Source organism: Balaenoptera borealis, assembly GCF_965194805.1.
Source record: "Balaenoptera borealis genome assembly, chromosome: 9".
Classification (NCBI taxonomy): domain Eukaryota; kingdom Metazoa; phylum Chordata; class Mammalia; order Artiodactyla; family Balaenopteridae; genus Balaenoptera; species Balaenoptera borealis.
In genome coordinates, this window is record NC_138873.1 from 116796600 (window position 1) to 116823233 (window position 26634).

Sequence of the window (26634 nt, forward strand, 5' to 3'; positions counted from 1 at the left end):
AGGAATATCAGCCAGTGGTCTGATTGTGTGTGACGCTCATGCTGACTAATCATTGTTGCTAGGCATATTTTAACACATTGTTATCTTGTGATTAATTGTGCAGTTTTTCTAGCTAACGTGTCAAACGCATCTGCCTACTAAACAAGAAGACATTTCAGAAACTTATCTGCAAAAATATTTGAGGCTAATCAAAATCATGTCCTTAATGCTTCTACATTATATAACTGTTATGCACATGCCCTTGATTGATGAAACAAAGGTGTACGGCTTTACTATTACTTCCGCTCATATGCGTTTATAAGCAGATTTGATTTCAAAAGGAACTGGTAAAGGCCAGCTTTGATGTTTCTTTTGCTTTTCATTAGCTTTATATTCAGATAGAAAATGTTAAAAGGACTGTAAATTGCCTATCCAAAGTGTTGCCTTTCCTGCTTTATCTTATCAGCCATCAGAATAGGTCGCTGAACTTGGTGTTGGTCAGGTTGAATTACTCTGTAGGAAGAAAATCTTGCCATAGGTTTTGAGTAAGAGATAAAAACTACACTTCTGCTTTTTGAATGTGTGTTGCACTTTCAGGCGTATGCCAGCTTAATGGTCTGCCTTTCTGTATCATTTTCTCCTGGAATGACAGCTTAACAGTTCTCCTGGTTGGATTGTGTTAAAATCTTTAGAGGCTACATTCACTAAAACATGCGTCCCATGTTTGGGCAGCCAAAATCTGTGCAATCATTTTAATGGAGTTTAACTTAGCAACTCTGCTATTACCACAGATATCTTATTGCTAAAGCTCCATTAAAATATCCTTAATTTGGAGTCTGTTATTTCATATTTACATTGTTCTGGGATGTGCTGAAGTACGCTCCTGCACTATCTTAAAAGTGGATTTTGCACAGTGTTTTGTAATAACATCTAAGGGAAAAGAATCTGAAAAAGAATATATATATACACATACATATATATAACTGAATATATATATATATATATATATATATATATATATATATATATATATAACTGAATCACTCTGCTGTACACCTGAAACCAACACAAAGTTGTAAATCAACTATACTTCAATTAAAAAAAAGGACTTTGCTAAGAAAGCAGTAGCTTCAGGACATTAAAGAAGGGTGTGTTTAATATAGTTAAATTATTTTAATAGATTTTTATCTTGTTAACTTGTCTTGAGTGGCTACCATGGTCTGAGCATTGGGCTAGGTATCCCTCATAGATAACTTGACATTGTGGCCATTAGTAATGATGTCTGGGCAGAAGATGGACAATGGGGGGGAAAAGTCATGAAGTGGCCAGACCAGGAACAAGGTATCTTAAAGTTTCCATCAGAACAGGGGTGTCGCAATCTGTTGGTTGTTGGCAATGTCATTGTGTGTTCAGCATTAAGATTTTGATGGCTCCTCTTGAATCGGGAGTTGCTGACGCCCTTGGGGAGGGGATGACAGAAAGAGTGAGAAAGAGTGAGAATCTCTGGGAGAAACCCAGGGCAGACCAGTGCTCGCCAACTCAACAGCCGTAGGCTGTTTCACTCCTTGCCTTTCAGAATTGTTTTTTAAGTTTTCTTGACAAATTTCTCAAGGCCTTGTAGGGAGCAAAGCCGTTTTGTTTCATGGTAGGGGACACAGAGATGGGTCCTCATCTTGAACTGGTTCAGCTTTCCCTGGCGCCATTAGCTGCTCTAACTCACTGCTACTCCCTCTGGGTAAGTCCAGAATCCTGGAGCAGATCTTAGTGGCAAGAAGTTGAAGAAGCAGATACTGGAAAATCTAGCCTTATGTGATCTTTCCTGGCTGTGATAGGTTTAGCTTTCATATTGAAAAGTTGTTTAAACTCTTAAAATTTTTTTTCAAGTGGTGAATTACATTTATCTCAGAAGAAAACTTGAAACTTGAAATATCACTTTTTTTCTAAAGAAAAGGAATTTTAAACCCTTATTAGCGTTTATATCTATAGTGATTTATTTTTAAAAGGTTAATGGCTATCTCCATTGAAAGGCATCATATTTTTACTCTCTAAGTAGGTCAAAAGGCTAAATTTGGCTAGAAAAATTTCCCGGCAGTTGGATGTCATTGTGCCTAAATGTATGAAAATGAAATGCCTGTTAAAGTTGACAAAAGACGTAGATTAATCAGAATGTCTAGTTGAATCACAAAGCATGGAAAGAGTAACACTCCCTTCAACGGTGTATATTTGCAATGATCTCATTATCATAATATTAACAAAGTGTGAACAATTTCTAAAATAGAAAAGAAGCTATCTTCAGAAATTCTAGTAAACTGAAATTGTGAATGATAAAAAGCACATACCAAGTTGAATTTGTATTATACCTTACAAAATCATGGGATTCTATGATAGTCTCAGCCTTTCATGATGTATGCTAATTCTTTGAAGCTGTCAGTGTTATGTCTATATTTAGGCATTTTTCAGACTTCTGCTGTAATTTTATTTTATATATTTTAATACTTTTCAGGTACTAGATGATTTTAAGAAGCAGAAATGAAATTTAGGTGCTTTCACAATTCAGTGAAGTAAAGTAAAATACTCAGCTCAGAGCCTAACACATAGCAGCTCCTGTGACAATCAGTTGTTATGATTTTGATCATTATTTCTGTCTCCTCTTGTGTTGCTGTCCCCTCTCTCTCTCACTGGTTTGCTTGCTTTGACAGTTTCTAGAGCCTCATAGCATTATTACTTCTCATCTTGTGTCTGCCCTTCAGCTCTTGGTGTTTTAGAAATTTCCAGAATTCCTTCCAGAACTGTCAGCATACAGTTCCTGATCCAAGAACTCGCATGTTTACCTAACACACTTGCAGAACTGTTGAAGAACTTCCCCTTCTCTGATACCAATAGCTGATTTCCCATTTTGTCTGGGTCCAACAGCTTGGAGGTCAAGAGATGAGCTGGATATGATCTTGACATACAGCTATCACACAGAGCCTGGCATGGGGGGTGGCTGATTCCCTATGTTTTCACTGTGCCTCTTTGCTGCTGGGGTTTGGGACCTCAGGGTTCCCTTGTATCTGAAGCTAGTCCTAAGATACCATAAAAAAATTATGTTTTTTGAGATTATGACTGCAATGTCACATGTATTTGTTGCCTTCAGCATTAATTTAAAAGGGCTTTCCCTTTATTTTTATTTATTTTAGACTTATTGAGAATATTTTGAATAATATAAAAATACTTTTCATTTAAAGTAAAACAAAACCAAAAGTTCTTTCCCTACAATTCCTTCACTGTCAATCTTCAGGAGAAACAAGTTTTGATAGTTTGGAATGAATCCTTCCAGACTGTTTACACATGTTGGCTCAATATATATAGCTATGTTTACTGGTGTCCGTTTTTCACAAAAATGAGATCATATTATTCTGCAGTTTGCTTATTTTACCAATTAACTTGTCATGGGCACTGTTTCATGGCCTCGGTCTTTTTCATGGCTATGTAATATTCTGCTGTATTGATGTATCTTGGTTTATTTAGCTTTTCTCCTGCTGACAGATTTTATCTGCTTACACATCATGTTGCATGGACTCCAAGGGTTGGTAGCTTTTGTCCTGGGTACATCTGTGCTTAGTTTCCCCACTACATTCTGCAGGCTAGAGGAAGCCTAGAACATTTGCCTTGGTTGCTTATTGGGTTGTCATTTGATCTTGGATTGGCCTCAGTTCAGATAAAAAGCACCAACTCTGTTGTGTGGGGTTTGAGGGGAACAGCAGCTTTTTTATAGCTGTTTCTCATTTCTACCCTCTAGCTGGGTTGTACCGTCTAGCTGGGATGGATTTTGGCTATATAATTCCTAGATGCTCTTATGTTGGCAGAGTTCTGGGATTCAGAGCTATAAGAAAGTTCTGATTGTCAAATCTGTTTCTTTAATCGGCAATCCTTAAAGTCAGGACATCTTTTTAGGGAATACTTTGAGAATACATTTGTTTTTTTCATGATTGTAGAATATTTTTGTCTCTATATTTCTAACCAGGTGCACTGAAATTTAATTTGTGACTTTCACATTGGCATAATTAACCACAGTCATAAATTCAAATACCAACATATTCCAAGGTTAATATTTCATTGGTGGGGATGGCATTCATTAAGGTGTTCATAAAATTTCATATTCTTAAGTCACTATTTACTTAGTAGATATGGTAACTTATTTTTGTCATGGCTACTGGCCATATCTTGGAGTTTAACATCTGCTGGCTGAAACTGCTACATACTTTTGAAATTCTAAACCCAAATTGCCTAGAATGAAGGCAATATTTTAATTTATATACAGGCATACCTTGGAAATATTGAGGGTTCGGCTCCAGACCTCCAAAATAAAGTGAATATTGCAATAAAGTGAGTCACACAAATTTTTTGGCTTCCGAGTGCATATGAAAGTTATGCTTATACTATACTGTAGTCTGTGTAATAGCATTATGTCTAAAAAAATGTACATATCTTAATTTAAAAAATACTTTATTGCTAAAAAAAATATGCTAACCATCATCTTACAATGCAGGGTTCAGTTTGTAAAAACTGCAGTTATGTGCAAAGCACAGTAAAGTGAAGGGCAATAAAACCAGGTCTGCCTGTAAGTTTTTTGTTTGGAAGATTTTTATTTCATGTTCCTAAAAGAGTAATGTAGAATTTAAAGAAGGTGATACAAAATTATTAGAAATGTAGAGGAGAAATTAGACTTCTCGTTTGTAATATGGTAATTGTGTAACATATTTTAAGCAGTAACTTGCTGTTGGTTTTAATATTTTTTGCCTTCCTCCACACTGGCATCCTGCTATGATATCGTAGCTATACTTTTTGATTTATTATTGTACAGAATGTGACATGTACAGTGGGAACAACCGCACCAAGCCAGTGTCGAGAATACATCCTTATTTTCTGTGACATTTTCTAGTTTAAAATGGAGTTGTGGTCGTTAACCATATTTCAATACACTTGAATGAAGAGAGTTGTAACCCTTTTACTTTCCCGGTGATTTCTTCACGCTCGGTTTCCTTGAATGTCTAGTGGCTTGAGCTTTTCCTTTGCTACAGTTTTTACACACTATTTTTGTGTTTTCCTTCTCCACACAAAAAATGTCCTAAGACTATTTATTTATATGCAGATATACTCCCAAAGGAACAAAAAGGCACTTTCATTCTTAGAGCTATATGAGGAAAAAAAATGATATTCAGATACAAAAATGTGAAATACATTCAGTTTATAACACAAAAATATAATAGAAGGCATTTTTAATGACATACATAGAATTACAAATCTCATTTTTCTTTTGCACTAGGATTATCTACTGAAAACTTTTTTAACAGTGCAAAAATCAAAGAACTGTCCAGCTGAAAGGGAGTTACAACTTACTTGGCATAAAACTGAATTGCTAATTTTTAATTATTTATTGGATTTAAGTCATTTATTTGTATTACTTAATCAAAACTGCCGTTATATACTTGAAAATATGTATTCTCTTCCACATCAGACTTTCCTTTTCTCTTTCAGTCTGTGATCAAAACAGGGCGACTGCTAGTTAGTCACGAGGCTCCCTTGACGGGCGGCTTTGCCTCTGAGATCAGCTCGACGGTTCAGGTAGAGTAACTTTTTGGCACTGATGTGAGCATTTGTGCATTTGCGTGTGTCTATTCCAAGAACAAAATTACTTATCACAATATATAAAAGCATGCACTGTTTAGAAATGTACATTTTTCCGTCTGACTCCAGTTCACTGTCCTTTAGATAATGGTCTAATTACATCTTCTAGAAAAGAAATCTTAAAAGCTGAAAATTCCTTAATAGGAAGAAGGAAGTTTGAAATCATCTAAGTAAACTAATGTCAGTTATGTTTGCTAGGATAAGAGGAAAAGAAAACTCCTAAATTTGAATGGGATATTTCTCTTTTGATAAAACTTATCATGATGAATCTTATCATGAAACGTTTGATTTATAAAATTGATTTTAACAGCCTTCACCTTAGAAAAAAATGAACCTGTCAAAAGTCAGTAATTTAAATTCAGTAACTAATTTCACAATCAATAATTTAATTCATTAACTTGATTAATCCTGTGCTATTGGCGACACTTTAGGAATGGTTTAAAAACATTTCTTTTAAAAAAGGGTTCAGTTAAGATGCTGCCTATCAGGAAAAAATTCTACAGACCTCTTTATGGAGGATTTTTACTTAAAACTTTCATTCACATTTATATCATAGATGGGAATAAGATGACTTAAATGTTTCATTTTTCCTAATTTTTTAAATTAAAAATTAAGTAACTATATTTTAAATGGAAAGTTTGTATGCATTTTAAATTCAGAGTATCTTTGCAGCTAGCAAACATTTTACTTCTCTTTACTGGTGGTAGGATGATTTTATTGTTAAGATACATATAAATTGAAAATTCCTTTAAGAGTATATGGTTAAAAACTTGATATAAAATTGATATATGAGCACTAATGATTTCTACCAAAAAAAATCTTTAAGTATGAACTGACCATGTTATAAATATTTTAAAATTAGATGAATCAAATTTAAACATAAATATTTTAAAAACTAGATCAAAAGAATTCATAATTATGATAAAAATTATGCTGTTATTTTTACATGTGGTGTACATTTTTCACTAACAAAATTAAGAAAATACTTGAGTTTTGTGGATTTGTTGTCTTTCTTATTATAGAGACTACAATTTGAAACATATTGCTCATCATTGTGTAACATAAATACCTGGTATTTACTGTGCATTTTATTCATTGAGTAGCGTAATGTACTATCCCTGTAAAGAAAAAAAAAGGGGGGGCTTGCAAGAATGAATCACTAACACCAAGATGGTATTTCAAGTCAAAGGCAAACTGTAAAAAGAAACTGGGATTTTTTGATTCCTAGTTGACATGTGGTCCACTAAACCCATTTGGCTGTTGCTAGTGGAAATTTATCTGACAGCTTTGTTTCATTTTGCCCACTGAATGTCATCTTATTGTTATCTCAAGACTTTCACTTGCATTTAAATGTAAAAGGAAAATAAGTAGAACATAGAATTAGAAATTATAACTCAAGTCCACTTTCTCTAGACATGCTTTTTAAATTTGAATTCCATTGATTACTATAAGCTGCATAGAATGTAACATATTTTTCGGCTTGGAAAAGAATTAGAAAGATTATCTAGCCTAGTGTCTACTGGTCTTGAATAATATGTGGATTTGTGTCAAAGGAAAATTGTCTCTCAGGCTCCAAGAATACATTTGTGAATTCCAGTTTGAGGAACATCATATTATGAGTTATAAATATAGTCACAATAAAAAGCTTACACTAACAAGATCATAAACACTGTATCAAAAGCAGATCCTGAAATTACATGATAGGAATCAGTGGTTAAGGTTGTGAAAGAGATTATCCAGAATATGGTCATTTTTTTTTATCATAATATGAAGACACAAAACAAAGACCACACCTTATAATACTCAGACTCCCAAAATATGCCCACTGATCCTGGGTGTCTGAGGTCTGAGAAATCCTGACCCAAACCAACTGGATTCCTTTAACAGATGAGTGTTTCTCATTCATAGTGCTTGTGATTGACCCGATTTTAAAATTAAGTGGAAGATTTGGGACTAGGACAGGAGTCTTGAGTAAATATTGAGTATGTACATATGCATTCTTTATTCAAAGTACCCCCACCCCATGAGGAAGATAGAAGTTTTGGATTCGTTATAAGATGTTCTCTGTTTTCCATGTTAAAAATCTTTCAACCAACTAACCACAAAATAAATTAAGGAAGTAATGTAAAATTTGTAGAGAGGTCTTAGTTTGATATTTTGAGGAATTAGAATTTGGATTTATTAATATGAGGAGGAATTACAAAATGCTCACAGTTGATTTTGCTTAATTCAGATTTTACTTGTACAAATGGAAAGTGTGGAAAATGAATTTTAACAAAATATAATCAACATTGTATTTCCAAATGTTTGCCTGTTGTGGCTTTTATGTATTGACAAGGAAGGAAAAAAACAGACACCTTGTTTGTGTTTTGTTTTGATTTTTTGGTTTGTTTGCTTTTTTGGTAATAATGTTTGCATACACCATAGGGTAATCTGAATAATGCAATCTACTTTTCAGTAATTGTTTCATGCACATATTCCAATAAATGCAGCATACTGTATTCAGCCTCTTGTTTACGGAAGGCCTCATTCCCTATTGTAAGTGAAGCCTGTATCAAAGTATCCAAGTGCCTGGGCTTCTTTAAACTGAAATCACTTAAGTGTGAGGTGCAGCTGCTTTCACCACTTGGAACGGTTCATGTTTCTCTATTTCTTTTTGGTTGTGTATACTTTGTAACATTGAAAAAGATAAAGCAGGGTTAAGATTTTGAAAGCAATTTTCTGGAACGGGCAGGGAAATGGTACATAGAGAACTTTTCATTGTTGTCCTAAAGAAGTTTGAAATTAGGGGTGAGAATGATATATACGTTTGAGCACTATGGATTAAAATGCTTTAAAAAAAAAAAATGCTGAGTTATTCTCATTGTATCAACAAATGTAAATTTTATGTGAAAGTAAGCCCACGCAAAAAAAATCTGCTCTAAAAGCATCGTTTTGTGGAAGGTATTTGATAGCTCTTTAAAAAGCTCATGGTTAATCTTACAAAATTGCTCTTAATATTACAATATTTTAAGACAATGATTATTAACAATAAAACTACTGTTTTAATACATTAAAAACTGAGAGCACCATTTTCTGTTTTACGCAAATTTTAAATTATTTCCCATATTAAAAATTAAGAATCCTGAAGAGAATACAGCATTTTAGATGGTATTTCTTTAAGTTTATAATTGATATTTTTAGATAGAAAAATTATATCATGCTCTATAAAATGAATATCAAGTAAAGGAACTTTCTTTTTTTTTGCTAGCTATGGGAAGTATTGCTGGCTTTACTATTTATTATTTTTAGTTAGATAAAATATGCAAAGAATGAATATAAAATATGTTCATATTTTATTTATATAACTTTTCAATTTATAGCAGATGGCTCTTCTATCATAAAAGGAGTTCAGTGTACACAAGTTTTTTCATGCCTGTTGCCTCTTTTTCATAAAGCCATTTATTTTATTATTTGAAAAAATATTTATTGTTAGTCTCAGTTTGAAGTAAGTGAAAATCACAAAAGTGATTAGGAGACTATTTTGTATTAATTAAACATAACATTGTAAACTTACATTGATCAATAGCTTCTTCATAAAATTTATATAAATGCTTAGAAAAATCAAAACCAATCCATTGAATCTGAGAACTGCTTTGCATTCCTATTGGATTAATTTGGAAGCAAACTGGGAGGTGGAACAAGCTGAGTGAGGTCTGTTGTATCTGGCTCTCCTCTGGGGAAGATTTATTGGTCGGTCATCCAAAGCTTCACTTGTCTCTTCCCATCTAATTTTACATTCCCATCTGTTCTCACTTTGCGGTGAGAGAACTTTTTCCTTCTTTCCTTTGACACATACCGAAAGTTGGAGAAGAACTTGATTTGTGGAAAAGTGCAGAGACAACAGAGTTTAGCTAATTCATTGACCTCATTGTGGAGTTTGAGCAAAGATTTCGTTGTTTTGGAAAATTATATGACTTAGTTGTGATGTTTGTATTCCTCAGCTTTATGTAACCACAGCTTAAAAAAAACCAAAAATTTTACTGTGCAAAAAAGAATATGTTAACCTCATCCATTTAAATATTTTGCCCAAATTAATTTATATTATATATTCTCCAATGCAATATTCAAAATAAGCGTTATTTATGAATATTAAGACCAAATAATTTCTGGCATTTTAGTAGCTTTAAACAGTGTACTTTCTTTAAGCCTTGTAGAAACCAATCTTTATTATTAATTTCTAATACATTCCCATAATGATGAACTAAATCTTGACTCTGATAAGCTTGGGATAATAATACAAAAAATGTTTTTTTTTTGTTTTTTTTTTTCCTTTCTGGATTCAGTGCTTAATAAGAATGCCAAAAATTTTAGGGATTGGGGTTGGCTTAAAGGTTTGAATTTTTTTTTTTTTTTTAACACATGGAAGCAATAAGTCTGCAATAAAGAGTCCAATTGGAGAGTATGATAAATTTCCATACCATTGTTCCATCCTTTCTGTGCAGTCTCTATTCTTAGGATAAGAACTCAGAAATTGTGCATACAGAGATATATTTTTAAGGTAATCATATTCTAAAAGTTTGAGAGGGTTTTATAGGGTTTACATTAATCATCACGTAAAAGGAAACTTTCCTAATTTTCAAGTAAAGGAATTTTGCTTTTCTCACTCTTTCATGTTAGAAAGGACTATGCAGAAGGAGTTTTTTCTTATAAACTTATTATTAACCACCAAATTCACCAGCACTCTCTTTACAAACGTCAATCTGAAGAAGAGGGAAAAGGTCCTAAATGGTCTTGAGATTTTTACATTGTGGAAAATATGTTTAAATAAAATTACCACGTTGATAAAGTAAGAGTCATCAGAGGAAGCTATCAGGGCAGTAATTTGATGAATAGTTTAATGCAATTTAATAATATTATTACTATTTTTTTTCACTAGTGATTCAAGGCATTTGCCAACAACGAAAATAGCACTCAGGAAATGCATACTTGTGTACTATCATCTATCTAGGTGGAGCCGGAGCATCAGAAAAGCAGTTTAACATAGAGTATTCAGATATACGATGACCTTTTTAAGGTGGAATTTTGCCCTGAAGCCTGTCAAATTTTCAGTAAACAGCTTCCATGGCCATAAATATGAACCGAAGACTAAATCTTTCCGGGGATGCATCATGGATAGATCTGCTGTATCACTGTTTGTGGTTAAGGCCATGTTTCACTCTGTTGGTCCTCCCCCTTGCCCTGACCCCACCTTGTCTCCCTCAATGTCTCTTTCTCCTTTGCTCATTAGTGTACAGGTGGCCAGGCTTCTCCCATCAGCCCTCTTCTTCCTCTCCCCATTCTTTCCTGGGCAGTCTCAACCATTTGCATGGCTAGTCTTAAAACCTTCAAATCTGAAACCTTCAAGATTGGCTCTGCCTGTTGGGCCTTAGACTCAGAATTCCAATTTCATGCTAATTTTGGTAAGGATAAGAAATTTGTGGACTTCGCTGGGGGCACAGTGGTTAAGAATCTGCCTGCCAATGCAAGGGACACAGTTTCAAGCCCTGGTTCGGGAAGATCCCACATGCTGCAGAGCAACTAAGCCCGCACGCCACAACAAAGAGTAGCCCCCGCTCGCCGCAACTAGAGAAAGCCCACATGCAACAATGAAGACCCAATGCAGCCAAAAATAAATAAATAAAAATAATAAAATAAAACGGTTGAGTTAACTCTTGGAGGAGTTAAGGTGGGTGAGGATTCAGGCAGAAGGAACAATATAAATAAGGAGGCAGAAAAAAATATATGATATTCTAGGGGTGACAATGGTTTTGGTATGGTTGAAGAGTAGTGTGTGAGGTTTGTAGCATGAGGTAAGGGTCAACAGGTAGGTGGGAATTAGATTCTAAAGAATCTTACATGTAATAGCAAGTAATTCGTTTTTGTGTAGAGGAAACTGACAGGACAGAGTAAAGCCAGCTCACATAGATATAAATTCCAGTTTAAATACATTATTTATGTATTTAAAATACACCTTATAAACTTCCTAGTAAAAAGGAAGTAATACGAACTCGAAAAACAATGGTCACAATTATCATTATTTAAGGCAAAGGGGTGTAACTAAAGGATTTTAAGCAGGAGATTAACATAGAAAGATTTACAATTTAGAAAGACCTCTGGCATTTATGTTAAGGATGCATTGGGAGGGGTGAGGCAGGAAGTCACAGAGATTAATTAAGAAACTATTTGAGGGCTTCCCTGGTGGCGCAGTGGTTGAGAATCTGCCTGCCAATGCAGGGGACACGGGTTCGAGCCCTGGTCTGGGAAGATCCCACATGCCACGGAGCAACTGGGCCCGTGAGCCACAATTACTGAGCCTGCGCGTCTGGAGCCTGTGCTCCGCATCAAGAGAGGCCGCGATGGTGAGAGGCCTGCGCACCGCGATGAAGAGTGGTCCCCACTTGCCGCAACTGGAGAAAGCCCTCGCACAGAAACGAAGACGCAACACAGTCATAAATAAATAAATAAATAAATAAATAAATAAATAAAAGACCGTGAATTTCAAAAAAAAAAAAAAAAGAAACTATTTGAGTAATTTAGATGAGTGATTTAAGGGTCTTCTAAACCAAGGACACAGGAGGGTTGGAGAGAAAGGTGAATTTTAGAGAGAGGAGAAGGAAGAGTATGAAAGAAAGACTTGCTGACTGATTAAGTAGGAGTCGGGCAGGGAAGGCTTAGCTTGATTTCTAGGTTGGGTGAATTTTGAATGGAGGTACCCTTTCACTAAGTTGGGGACTATCATTGGAAAACGGGTTTAAGCACATCGTCTATGGAAGATGATGAATTAATTTTAGACTTGTAGAATTTGAGGTGGGGATGGAAAATGTGTCTCTGCAGCTCCGGAGAGATTCTAAGGTATAGGAAAAGATTAAGGAGTCATCATCTTATAGTGATGGCTGAGGTCATGGATATGGGTGTGATCACACAGGAAAAGGATAGTCTTAAGAAGGGAAGTTGCTGAAGAAGGAGTCCTCACCCACATTTACGAGCAAGAGAGGAAGAGCTGTAAAGGAGGGTGAGTTGGAATGTCCAGAGAGAAGGAAGGGAGGAGGAGAGAGCCATTACAGAAGACTAGGGAGACTTTTACCATGGAATAGATGGCCAACAGTATTAAATGCATCCACGTTTGTCAGCTAGACTGATGATTGTACCTTGAGTATAGCAACTGGAAGACATTGGTGACTTTGGTGAAAGCAAATGTGGCCCCCGTTATATTTGGGCTGGTGAATGAATGGCGAAGAATTAAAGCAAGAACTGTAGACCACTATTTCAAGAAACGTGACTTTTAACGAAAGGGAGAGGGGAATAAAGTAGTTAGAAATGGGCTCAATCTCTCAGTGTTATTTGCTCAGCTTGGAATGCCACTTTCTCAGTTTGAAGCCCTCTCTGGCAGTCTCCTTAACTCCCCCGCTCCATCACCACCTCCTCCCCATCCCCATCCTCTCCCTTCCACCTCCAGCCCATCTAACAATCAGGTTTTCAGTCTCTCTCGAATCTGCCCTTTGCTTTGTATTCCCCTAATAAACTCTAAATGAACCAGGAAAAAAAAAAAAAGAAGAAAAGAAAAAGAAAAGAAAACCAAACCACAAAATCTAAAGGAAAAAATGTAGACAATAACTGATATTGAGATGGGCAAGAAATTTTTGAGCAAAAAATTAAAAAGTAATAGGATCAATCATATTATCACAGATTAATGTATTTGCATAAAGTGAAAAATATTTGTGTGACAAAAAACAGGCACAATTGAAAGGAGAATGACAACTGGGAAAGTGTTGGAACATGTGACAAAAAATTGATATGTGTACTGTATTAAACATTCTTAAATATCAGTAAGGAAGTTAGTAGCCCCTGTATTTAAAGGTCAGAGGCAGATTGTTTTTAGAACTATTAATGGCTAGTAAACATAAAACGATATACCACTTACTATGACTAAAAATGCAAATTTCAGAATGGGATATCAGTCTCCTTTGTTACCCATAAGAGTGGCACTGCTTAAAAATCAATTATTTTAGTGTTGAGATGGTGCAGGATAAATGTGGAAATTGATTCATCTTCCCAGGAAATCAGTGTGGTAATGTGTATCAAAACTCTGCTTTTGACCTAGGAATTCTAGGCTTCCTCACTTTGGAGTTACACACAAGAATGGATAAGGGCATTCTTCTCCATGCCATTCATTTGATTAATAAAATATTGGAAGCAATATCAGTTACAACAGGAATATAGTTGAATAAATTATAATGAACATTGTGGATTTGTTAAAATCATTAAAAGAATAGTTAACAACATTGTAACATTTGTATGGATGTAATACTAAATGAAAAACTCACTAGGCAAGCCTACAGGTGTTTTACTTGCCCAATTGTGTGAAAAGAAAAAAAAAATTATACATTGATATAGGCATAGGAAAAAAAATCTTCAAAATAAGACTTCTATTGATTTTTACTTTCTTCCTCATAATTTCTTTATTTTCTATGTACATATATCATAATTTATAGTAATTAAGAGCTTTCTTATCATTAGATGTCTCTCCCACATGGCATGGTAAGTCTTTCAATTCTTTCTAAATTGTTTTAAATAAGAAAGCTCGTTTTGCTCATTGAGTTGATTTTTTAAATTTCATATTTCACCTTGGCGTGGTTTCTTAATCACGTACGCTTGAGTTTTGGGAATTATCATTCATAGCGGTAATACTTAATTCAGGTTTGTGATGTGGAATAGTTTTAAAACCAGAGAAACCCCACTGCATGGATTTGGCTGTTCTGCAGGTTAGTTCTATCCCCACATGCATGGTGTATTTGATTCATTGCTCTCATTATAAAAGTGAAAGCAGCATAATGTTGGGATATTCAGATTATTTCATTTTCCTGTGTTAAACAGTCAATGATACTGAGACTAACGTTACTAGTATGTAATGATACTAACTTTGGGTCCCCTGCTTATTTTTCTTCCCTCCATTTGGTATTAGCTTTACGATGGATCGCTATTATTCTCTTTGAAATCTTTCTGGACGTAAGCCAGTCAGAGAAAAGATCAACCACATTCCATCTCTCTGGGTAATGATAAAGTGCTCAGTTTCTCTCATACAGTCCTTATTATTCTTCCAGTCAGAAGTAGTCCCCTTTGAATTCAAAGGTGCATTCATACCAGACCTCCTGCACTTTTTTCTCCCTTTTTTTGTAACCTCTGGTTAGTATTTTGTTGTGTCCTTTTGGTGGTGTCCCAAGATCGCTCCTGTCCGTCCCTCTTAAGACCAACTGATCTGCCACTTGGATGGAAAAAATTAACTCTGCTGGAATGTTTAAAAGTAAATGTGCTCAACTGAAAGGTTATGTTATAAAAGTGTAGTCCTAAATCACGAGGTAGAAGTTATTTAAAGGAGTGTGTGGGTTCTCCGGTAACCTCAGTTTGGAAATAGCCCCTCCACCGAGGGTCCCCGATGCTGCATCTACAGTAGCTACATAACGCAGAGGTTTCCTGCATCACATTATTTTGTCCTCCCGTCCTCATAGCCCTTGAAATGTCTGCAGGTTTCTCGTTGATTTATCTAGTGTCCTTCTTCCCTCGATAGAAGGCAAGCTTCGCGTCTGCTCCTGTAAGCCGGGTGCCTAAGATCCCTGCCTGGCACTAAGCAGGCACTTGATAAATAATTTAAATGAATTGTTTGCCCCCGGGCATCACTGTTGTTAGCAGTTTCTTTGAAGGATGACATTCTTGCTGCCTTATGATGTATATAGAAATTCCTAGTTACAAAACCTGCTAGATTGGTCTGTTGGCCTTTTGTATATCACCACTCCAGTGTGTTGTCCCCTGTCCCCCACCAAAATAATTTGCTTTGTATTTGTTGAGTTAACCACCGAAATGAGCACTGATATTATGTGCCGTTGTCTTCCAAATTTCTACCTTGCGTCCTTTCGGCAGAGTGTTATTTCTTTTGAATAATCTAGAGTTGCTTTTTTCCTCCTCATAATTGTCTAGTGAGGCTAAAGAAGACATTTACATTTAAATAGTTACCAGTGAAGTTTCATAGCATGAACAGACTATTCAACAAGTAAAATAGGTTCTCAGAAGGAAAGCATTACTTTCTTTTAAAAGTTAATTTTGGGATTGACATGTACACACTACTATATTTAAAACAGACAACCAACAAGGACCTACTGTATAGCACAGGGAACTTTGCTCAATACTCCATAATAACCTAAATGGGAAAAGAATTTGAAAAACAATGGATACATGTATATGTATAGCTGAAACACTTTGCTGTACACCTGAAACTAACCTAACATTGTTACTCAACTATACTCCAATATAAAATAAAAATTTTTTTAAAAAGTTACTGATTTCTATGATATGGTACCTTTAAATTGTATTTCAGCACCTAAAGAGTTGTAGTTGCCTTTTGAAGCAGTAACTCTTGAATATCTGGTTGTATTCCCAAAGGAAATTATAACTGATTTAAAATATTTCATTTCCTTATTTGGTGTGAAACAGTTTCTCGTATTTAAAAAAATCATTTTGTAATGTACGACCTTGTCTTAATATTTTTCAAACTACAGTAAAGTTAGTTATTTAAAATTTTGTAAATGAGAGACAGCAGAGCCTGTATCCATGATGTGGCCAATCCTTTTGGCCACCTTGTACAACGTCCTAGGCAAATGTGGAGAAGCGTATTAAGTCAGGCAAGAAATTTTAGGCAGGTTTTATCAGCATTGTATTCACTATCAATAAGGGGCTGGTTGGCCTCCTGGAGATAGAACTAAATTTCTCAGCTACTTTGTCATGCCTCTTGGTGTGCAGGAAAGTTGCTGTTGTTGAAAGCTCATTTTATTTTGGTAATTTCATGTAATTAAATTTATAGCTCCAATTCGTGTGCGTGTTGTTACAAGGCCCATCATCTCTTTCCATGAATGAGTTCATAGCTCGCCAAAACACAGTTGAGTTGAAAATAAACATGAAAATAGAGATTAACTACTGCTAATGAATTTTCTGCTCAGTTTGAATCTAAACACTTGTGAAAATTAAGACAAGTTACAATCAGCTCTTAACCGCCCAAACAAGCAGTTGAAAATGAAAGCTATAAGCGGAAATCATCTAGTTTAAAACTGTTTTAATTTTAAAAATCTATCAATGTTAATGAAAGTGTTCAAGAGGTTGTTTTAATTTGCAGAAATGTCTGAAAAAACTGCATTTGATTGGGGAAGTGTTGAATATTTGATTATTTTCTTTAAAGTTATGTTGAAGAAGGGACTTTATTTTTAATTCTTGATCCGTTTGAAGAGGCATACCTTTCTGTTTTTAATCCTTGAAAGGATCATAGTTTTATATTGCAGATGGCACCAAGAATCAATTTGTCTTTATCAAAATTATTAGGTGAAAATGATAATTCATGAGTATACTTTTAGGAGCATCTAAATATTTGTGTTTTAAGAAGTGCATTGAGATGACTAACATTTCATAATTCACGTTTATAACATCCACAATGTACCATTGTTTAAAACAAGTTCTGATTATTTCCTCTTTCGATAGGATTAGTTTAACCTCATAATAACTATATTTCTGCATTTCTGTCCTGGTCCAATTTTAAATTCACAGCTTAGAATACAGATAGTATAAAATACTTGCTATGCCTGTATTATTGAATGCTTTCTGGACCAGTCAATCTCAGTTTTCCCTGAGATGGCTTGTATTTTTAAATGTTCTAGCACCATTTTTCTCCTTTATTCTGCTTGTCTTTTAAAAATAGTACTCATGGTTATTTCTATATTAGCAGTTAAGAAAATTGAAATTTAGTCTTACCTTTACAACTCATTATGGAAGAATCTCCAGCCTCTGCACTCTGATAATAAATTTATGCTTTATTTTTTTAATCATGAACTTTTCTGGGCATAGATTTCTACCGAAGTGTGTGCAGCAGACCCAGCTGAATGTATTTTGTGAATAATATTCCAACGTCACACAGTCCTATACTTTATTAAAACCAGCTTTCCTGTGGCAGTTTCAAAAACATAGTTCAGGTACCTTAGAAATAATGAGGTACTATACAAATGTTGATAAAATAGTCTTTTAATATGATGGAATGTTTTATTATGTATGCAGCTGTCAATTTACCTAATAAGTTAAATACAGTATCCATTTTAATAAAACCCATGTACTTTACAAAACTAGGATGTTGATTCACTTTGAGTCACGGAAGCCACAGGTGAAGCTAAATCCTCCTGTTGGTGATGATGCCATCTGGATGCTTTCTTAGCCCTTCAGAGAACCACAGAATCTTTTTTCTCTCCTTTTCTTCCTTCTTGCCTCCCTCCCTCCCTTTCTTTCTTTCTATTTGCTTTTCCTGATAGTATTCTCTAGTATTCTCCATGCTGGTCTTGCCAAACCCATCGATCTTTGCAGAAAAGCTATGATTCTGCTCTCACCATGGGCTAACTAAGCATCATTCTAGGTAGTGCGTGCTTACGAAAGCCTTCTCCATCCTAGTCAGCAAGAATCAGAAGTATCCTGTAATATTGGAAGAAGGTGAAAGAATAAGGTTGGATGTAGGCATATATTTTCTTTTCACATGGTTGATCAAAAGTGATATTTAAAAAAATTATGGAATTACTTAATACCATTTGAAAAGCATTTTTAAAGTGGATCATCTATCAAGTATAAAGTGTGTGTGGGCTTCCCACTAAAGGATATATGAATTAACTTTTTTACCAATGGTTTTTTAAAGTGGTATCATGGAATAGGGTGTTATATATGAAACTTCTGCCTATGTTGTTAATTTCCTCCAAGAATAGCATAACTAACAGTAGTTTTAATGATGCTGTTAGAGGATAATTTGCTAAAGTTGAAATGAGGAGGATCATTTTGACACATAATTAAGAAAGACATTCTTTTCCAAATATCAAGCGAAGAAAAAAAACAAGTGGGGTCTGTAAAACATTTTAAAATGATTTCTCCTAAGAATAAGTCCAGTTTTCATTTTTTTCCTTCAGAACAGATGTCCTGAGGGGAAAAAAAAAATCCCATTTTGAAATGTTGATTATGCCATTTGAAGAAATTTGCTAAGTACTTGAAAAGTTCATTTAGTATGACTTTTCTTGCTGCTTGCCTTGTTGCTCAAAATTAGGACAAAATATTGCTGTTCACTGATGAAGCACCTTTTAGCTAAGAATGTAAAGCAGAGTTATTACTAACATCATCATTGTGTTACTGCTATTAAAAAGGTTCTTTTAGAAGGAAGGCTTGGCTCACTTGCTACCTGGCTAATGAATTTGTTTTCCTCGGGGACAAACAGCCTTAAAACAATGTTTTCTGAGAGGATAGAATTCCATGTTATGCAAATAGAGATGTTTCCCTTGAGATACTGGGAAGGCTCGGTGGGCTTATCAGGTGACTACTAGTTTGTTGAAAGTCCTTTGCCTAACAAATGTGAAGCCAACAGTCTTTCTGTTGTCTATGACATTTTAAATTGATAACTGTTTCATCGATAAAATCTAAAGTCCTTCGTTATTAGTGAAGGCTTTTATTAGTGAAAGTGTATTGTGTTTTTTGGTGTCACAGGAGTGGAGTATGATCACCCGTAATAATATTGATCTTTTCATGCTGTATGCAAGTCAAGCATTTTAAGTGAGATTTCATATTTCCATTGGTTTTCATGAAGCCCTTGGTCACCTGTACATCAAATAGAGCAGATGCTTGTATTAGGGTACATTTATTTAAAGGAATGTTCAGTATGTACAGTAAGTGACCATAGAGTTCCAGCTTCCATGTCAGGCTAAGGAGAGGTGAACTGGTAGGGAGATGGGAAATTAGACCCACGCCTGTTGGTCTAATAGCCCAACTGTTAAAATAGTTGTTCTCATTTCCACCAATTCTCATTTCCTATTGTCTGGATGGGAAGCTTGTCCTAGAAACAGAGAAGACTTGAGGTGGTAGTGGAAAAAAGATGATCATACACTTTATCTTCCTAACTTGGACAGAAGGCATAAACTAGGGTTGTTCCATGCAAACCACCCTGTATAACCAAGATGTTACCTACTTATGCTACTTTATGGGACTATGTCACCTACTGTGTTTTGCAATTAAATCTTAAGTAAAGGATTAGTGACAAATTAGAACTATATAGGGAGGATTCTTATTAAATGAAATCAAATTTAGATCTCTTAAATGTCCAAGAGATAAAAAAACAAAATGAAACTCAAGAACAGAAATGCCATTTCATTGTTCAGTGATTATTTCTTTCAAATGTAGTGTTAAAGAAGAATTTAAAATGGGTTATCTTTGCTAATGGCTGCTACTGCTTTATCTTACATGCAATTTATTGTTATTGGCAAACTACCTGGGGATCATTAAATGACTTGCTATGTGTTGTGTTGGAAATCAGGTCATCCTTAATAGTTTGAAAATGTCAACAAGTACTAAATGTATTTAAAATAATTTAAAATACTTCCCTTTCCCCTAAACTGGGTGTTTACGTTTTTTGTGTTGTGTGCAAAATGAAGATGAAAATATAATTATATGACTTTTTTAAAAAACTTTTTGCTGATATACCTATCAGTGAATGATAAAATGTTTTTTTCTATTAATAACAACTTTTGATTTTTACAAGTTTGGCTTTTTGAAATAATTGCTAAAGGGGAAAAATTACATTGTTCCCTAATGGTAAATTAAGGCTCTGGAGAGATTTATTAACTGTTTTAGTATGTTTAGCCTTTCAGTAAACTTTATTTTCATTACATTGAATCATACTATTAAAGGCTGAAATGATTCTATAAAAATTTATTTAATGGCATACTGACTTTGGGGTATATGTTTCTGAAAAATGCCTTGATGAGAGAAACCGTGTTGGCAAGATCAAGATCTCATAGAAAATAGAGATTTAGGAGCAAATAAATGTGTCATTAAAATACTTTAAATATGTATTTAAAATAAGGTAAATGAGGACATTACTTCCAAAAGACCCTGGAATAATGGGTGTTGTTCTATGGCATAAGTACCCCTCTCCTGAATGAACTTCAATTCATAAAGTGCTGCTGAAATGTACATACCATCAAGTACATTCTCCCATGTATTGTGTTATACAGACTATGCTTCATCTTAAGGTTGTTCAAATCAACTTTTATTGCATTACACCTTTTCTTTGCCATATATATATATATATATATATATATATATATATATAATTTTCCTTAAATTCAGACAAAATACTTATGAAACTTACCAGCCTTTTAACAAATTATCCTGGGGCTGAAGGTTATGGTTTTTCTTGCCTGGCCTTTGTTCATTTATGGAGCTACCCTGCAGTCGGGGTAGATGTTTAAGGAACATGAGTAGCTAAGTGTCCTTTTGTTTAAGGGGACAGAATATAATTGTGTGTCTATAAATAGATCTCACATTTTAAAATTCAGGTGAACAAATATAAAGTTTTCTCAAAACAGGGATTGGTAAAATCCTCATTGCTAAGGAATTATTGAATGGCCAATATGTATATTTCTAAAACTTTCAAACCACCCCCCACCCTTTTTTTTGTGAGGGAGGGGAGTTTCTTGGAGTGGTTTTTTTTTTTTAAATGATTCTAGTAAGGCATTTTCAATAATATGGTTGCATTTAAAATTTCATTGCATAGTCTAAAATATTAGCTAAAAATAGTCATCTTTTCATTGATTCCATGAGCCCTTTAAGAGTTGTATACAGTACAATCTTGAATTTGTCCCTTTGTTAAAAAGGTAAGCCTGCCGTTATATCAGCAGGTGACGTAATCATCAAATTGCACTGATTAATTGCAAGAAAGATCAAGGAGTGAACAAAATGTGGTGATAATAACAAGTTTTATCAAATAGTGACCATTTGTAATCTTAAGTGATAAATAGCTAACAAATAATTTGTCACTTGGTATAGTTGGTCAGTTCATACAGCATCTTGGTTTGCTATAGTAGAAAATATACTTGAGTATCTTTAGGGATGACATACTACTCCACATATTAGTACTTTTATTGATGGATAATTCTTTTGGGATTTTTCAGGGAAACCATTGGATGCTAAATAACTATCATCAAAGGGGACTTCTGCTGTACACTGTAGTTATATTTGCCTTTTTTTTTAAATTGGAGTATCGTTGCTTTACAATGTTGTGTTAGTTTATACTGTACAGCAAAATGAATCAGCTATACGTATACATATATCCCCTTCTTTTTGGATTTCCTTCCCATTTAGGTCACCACAGAGCATTGAGTAGACTTCCTTGTGCTACTCAAGGAAGAACAGTAGGTTCTCATTTGTTATCTATTTTATACATAGTAGTGTATATATATTTGCTTTTTATAGTCACTCTTTGGTAAAATCATTTAAAGAAGGTTACTTTTCAAATCCATTTAGTAAGGTTCAAAAGAAATATTCTAAAATATTAGCAGATGTTTTTTATTTCTAGGTAGAGGGACTATATTATGAATGATTTTCATTTTCTCCTTTATCCTTTTCTCCATTTTCCAAAATTACCAACTGCTTACTTCCTATCTCAATTGGGCTGTGGAGTAAGTGTCTCAAAGGAAAAAAAAAAAAAAGTTCAAACCCACTACTGTTTTCTCAGTGTTCCCTACCTCAACACAAAAGCCTGGGAAGCCTCCTTAATGCCTGACTTTCTCTTACACCCTGCATTCATTCCACCAGGAAGAGCACGACTCTAAAAACAAGTCTCTGACCCGACCATTTAACTTAGTACCTCTGCTACCTCAGTCAAAACCACCACCTTTCTTCTCTGAACTTCACTTTCTTTTCATAAATGCTTCCTACAGAGTAGCTGGAATGGCCTTTTCAAAGTGCAGATGAGATCATGGCAATTCCTTGTTCCCGTGGTGTCCCGTCATCCTTACAGTGAAACCCTAACTCCTTATTTTCTAACCCTCTTTGCCCCCTTCATTCTTCTGTATCCTCAGGGACCTTCTTGTTCCTTGAATGAATGTAATTGTGGTCAAAAAAACATGAGGCTAAAATCATGTACTTCTGACCATAGCTTCAGAATATCTTACAGAGCAAACAAAAATAGAAAAATTGGTCCAGATAGGACAAAAATGCCCTGGATAAGTGACTGCAGTTTCATATGGTGATGGTGTTATTTTTTTTATCTTTCTCTTAGTATCATATTTGAATAACATTTAGAACTTGTAATATAAATATAGCTATGCTGATTTATGTAATTATGAAAGTAGCTAGGAAAAAATTCTCTTTTAGTTTCATAGATAAATGTTACGTTTGGTAGCATATGATTAAAATTTTCCTATAATTTTAATCACTAACTCAGTAATCATTCAACAGAAATTCAGTATATGATTTTCTTTTTCTTTTTAATTGTTCTATATTGGCTTTTATCTCTTTCAAATGATGATGAGAGTAGTCCTCAATTACATTCTATTAATACCGTTGCAAAGGTTATGTTGTAATTGAAGGAGAGGAGAAAGCTAGGAAATCCAAAGACATAGATACAATCTATGGATAAAGACAGTACAGCCAGAGAAAAAACTAAAACATCACATACAGGGAATTACAGTACAAATGGTGGCTTATTTCTAATCAGAAACGATGAAAGCCAATGAATGACATTTTTAAAGGGCTGGAATTACCGAAAAACCTAACAGGGCTTCCCTGGTGGCACAGTGGTTGAGAATCCGCCTGCCAGTGCAGGGGACATGGGTTTGATCCCTGGTCTGGGAAGATCCCACATGCCACGGAGCAACTAAGCCCGTGCGCCACAACTACTGAGCCTGCGCTCTAGAGCCCACGAGCCACAACTACTGAAGCCTGCACGCCTAGACCCCGTGCTCCACAACAAGAGAAGCCACCGCAATGAGAAGCCCGTGCACCACAATGAAGAGTAGCCCCCGCTCACTGCAACCAGAGAAAGCCCACATGCAGCAATGAAGACCCAACACAGCCAAAAATAAATAAAATAAAAAGGAGTACATTATGTTTAAAAAAAAAAAAAAAAAAGCTAACAGCCTGGAAATCTGTATTCAGTCAAACTATCCTTCAAAATAGAGGAGAAATAAAAAATTTTCAGGTAAACTAAAAATGAGAGAACTCACTGCTATCAGAGCTGTTCTGCAAGAAATACTAAAGGAAATTCTTTAGGTTGAAAGGAACACTACCAGATGGTAACTCAAATCTATAACTAAAAACTGTCAAACATACATTCTTTTAGTGCACATAGAATGTTTGCCAAGATAGACCATATGTTGTGCCATAAACAGCTTTTAATAAGATTTCAGCATTTCACATTGTTCATAATATGTTGTCTGACCACAGCAAAATTAAATTAGACATTAATAGGATGAAAGACCTAGAAAATAAACAAATATTTGGAAATTAAAAATACAATTCTAAGTAATGATAAGTCAAAGAAGAAATAACAAAAGAAATTATAAAATCTTATGAAATGAATAATAGTCAACACACAAAATAAAATTTGTGCAGAGCAGCTAAAACAGTGCTTAGAGGAAGATGCATAACTATAAATGCTCATATTAGAAAGAAGAAAAAAAAAAACCTTGAAGCAATGTGCAAAGTTTCCACCTTCAGGTAAGGAAAGAGAAGAAGCAAAATGTACCTATAGTAGGTAGAAGGAAGAAAATAATAAAGATCAGAACAGAAATCAATAAAATAGAAAAAAGACAACAGAGGAATTTAAAAACCAAAGAAAAAAGAAAGAGAAAATTGGTTTTTAGGAAAGATTAATAAAGTTGATAACCCCCTAGCAAGACTGATCAACAAAAGGAGAGAGAAAACAAAAATCACCAGTATGAGGAATGAAAGTAGGAGTATCATTACAGACCTAACAAACATCTAGGAGATGTAAGGGAATCCAGAATCCGGATGACTTTATGTACTGGACATTCCTTTGCCTGGGTGCTCTAACAGTGGTGGAAGGCCAAGGAGCAGGGCTTGGGAGGGGTGGGGAAGGAGAGATAACTCTCCCAGCACCGCCTATGTGCTCATTGCTGTGTGGGGAATTTACACGCCTTCTTTTATTTAATCCTCTCACCCTCTTAATGAAGTATCTGTTATCCTCTTTTTTACAGATTAGGAGATTTAGGCTCAAGAAGGTGAATTATTTTGCCCAAGGCTAGATAGCAAGCAAGCAAAGGAAGAAGAAACAGCAACACATCTGTCTCCAGGGCCCATGTGCTCTCTTGACTCTTTTAATGTGTTGTGAATATAGCAATAGTTAATCTCAGGAAACAAAGTACAAAGCTAAGGGAGCACATAAACTGGATTTCCTGTGTGGGGTGTTACTCAGATTTCTGATGACCATGTTGTTTCTTCTTGTTTATTTATTTAATCCAAAATATAATTGGTCAAGTTTAGTATTCTCAACACCCATTTTCTCTATTTGTGCAATAAAATCCATTTAAATTAAGCTGAAGGTTGTTACAAAATAAATTGAATGTTAGGAAAACATATCTTTTGCCGTAAAAATGAAAGTGCCCCCTCAGCCCTTACCCCGCAGCATGGACATGAACATCATTTTGATAATTTAAATGTTCATCTTATAAAGGAAGAGTAATGACACTCTGAAAAATAGATTTTATTTTGTTTTCTTCTAGGAACTGTCATCAGAAAATGGCAATTAAGCTGTTTGCAACTCTTTTTTTCTGATATATTAGAAAAAAGAGGCTCTTTTTTAATGGCTGTTTCCCCCATTGAATCTGGCAAGTAGAATGCAAAATAACTTGGGGCATATTTTAAAATAATGAAAGGTAAAATGGAACACATTTTTGTAGGTATTCTTTTACGTTCTGATTAAGCTTATAGTATTGAAGCATTTATTAGGAGATGAATTAATAGTGGTTCAGTGATCCATCTCAGAAATGCATGTGAAGCTCATGTTGAAAACTCTAGGAGAAAAGTATCTTTGCATGTATTGAAATATATTTCATGTTACTTACATAATTAAAACTATTATACCAAATTATTTTTGAGAACAAACCATAGAATTCTCTTATGAGTTTTGTAAATGATCTCTTGTGAATGCCAAAAGCTTATTACACACCTTTTTATTTTGCAAAATGTATAGTTCTGTAATCTTGATATAATCAGCGTGAAACATATTGGAGGACTGGGTGTGTGAAATGCCAACTTTTCTGGCAAAGCCATATGTTGTCAGGTAGGTGATAGAAGCATTTTCTGATACAGCTAGCTCAAGGTATGCTTGTTATGTGTCAATGTAATCCAAAGGAATTTGAATTTTCTAGCTGGTCAGACTTTGAAAACAACCACCAGTTCTACCATTAACTGCACTTTTATTTTTGTTTCACTCTAAACTATATTTTGGATTCGTTGTTTTCTTGTTACATTTTAAAGGGAAAAGGAAAAATATTATATGCAGTTGTGCTGAAACAAAATTCTGAAATAAAGGGAAATATGAGCTCTGCTGTGAAACAAACATTGCAGTGTGAACATATGGAATGAAGCAGCATTTATTGGAAAACTCAGATCTGTGGTGTGACAGCTCTACTTATGTTTGAGATTCACAAATAGCAGTGCTAGCTTAAATGAGATGATGATGCTTTAAAAGAAAAGAAGGGCAGAATGTGGAGAAAAAGGAACCTTCATGCACTGTTGGTGGGAATATAAAATGGTGCAGCCACTATAAAAAAACAGTATGGAGATTCCTCAAAAAATTAAAAATAGAACTATGATTCTGCAATTCCACTCCCAGGTATTTATCTGAAGAAAACAAAAATACTAATTAGAAAAGATATATGCACCCTATGTTTATTGCAGCATTATTCACAATAGTTAAGATATGGAAGTAACCCAAGTGCCTATCAATAGATGAATGGATTAAGAAGATGTGGTACATATGTACAATGAAATATTACCCAGCCATAACAAAGAATGAAATCTTGCCATTTGCGACAACATGGATGGACCTAGAGGGTATTAGGCTAAGTGAAATAAGTCAGACAGAGAAATGCAAATACTGTA

At 34.7% G+C, this 26634-nt stretch overlaps 2 protein-coding genes across 10 annotated transcripts in view; one reads left to right on the plus strand and one right to left on the minus strand.

Annotated features, from left to right (window-relative positions):
• Positions 1-26634, plus strand: part of BCKDHB (branched chain keto acid dehydrogenase E1 subunit beta) — a 235231-nt gene that overhangs the window by 171766 nt on the left and 36831 nt on the right. The window contains exon 9 of one of the 2 annotated variants that reach the window (XM_082405095.1): positions 5500-5586. The exons of the other annotated variant lie outside the window; for it this stretch is intronic. Coding sequence (XP_082261221.1) covers positions 5500-5586 — 87 coding nt within the window. The remainder of the gene's footprint in view (positions 1-5499; positions 5587-26634) is intronic. 2 annotated transcript variants of the gene reach the window in all.
• LOC309634699 (uncharacterized protein) overlaps positions 1-26634 on the minus strand; it is a 144273-nt gene that overhangs the window by 80961 nt on the left and 36678 nt on the right. The window lies entirely within an intron of this gene.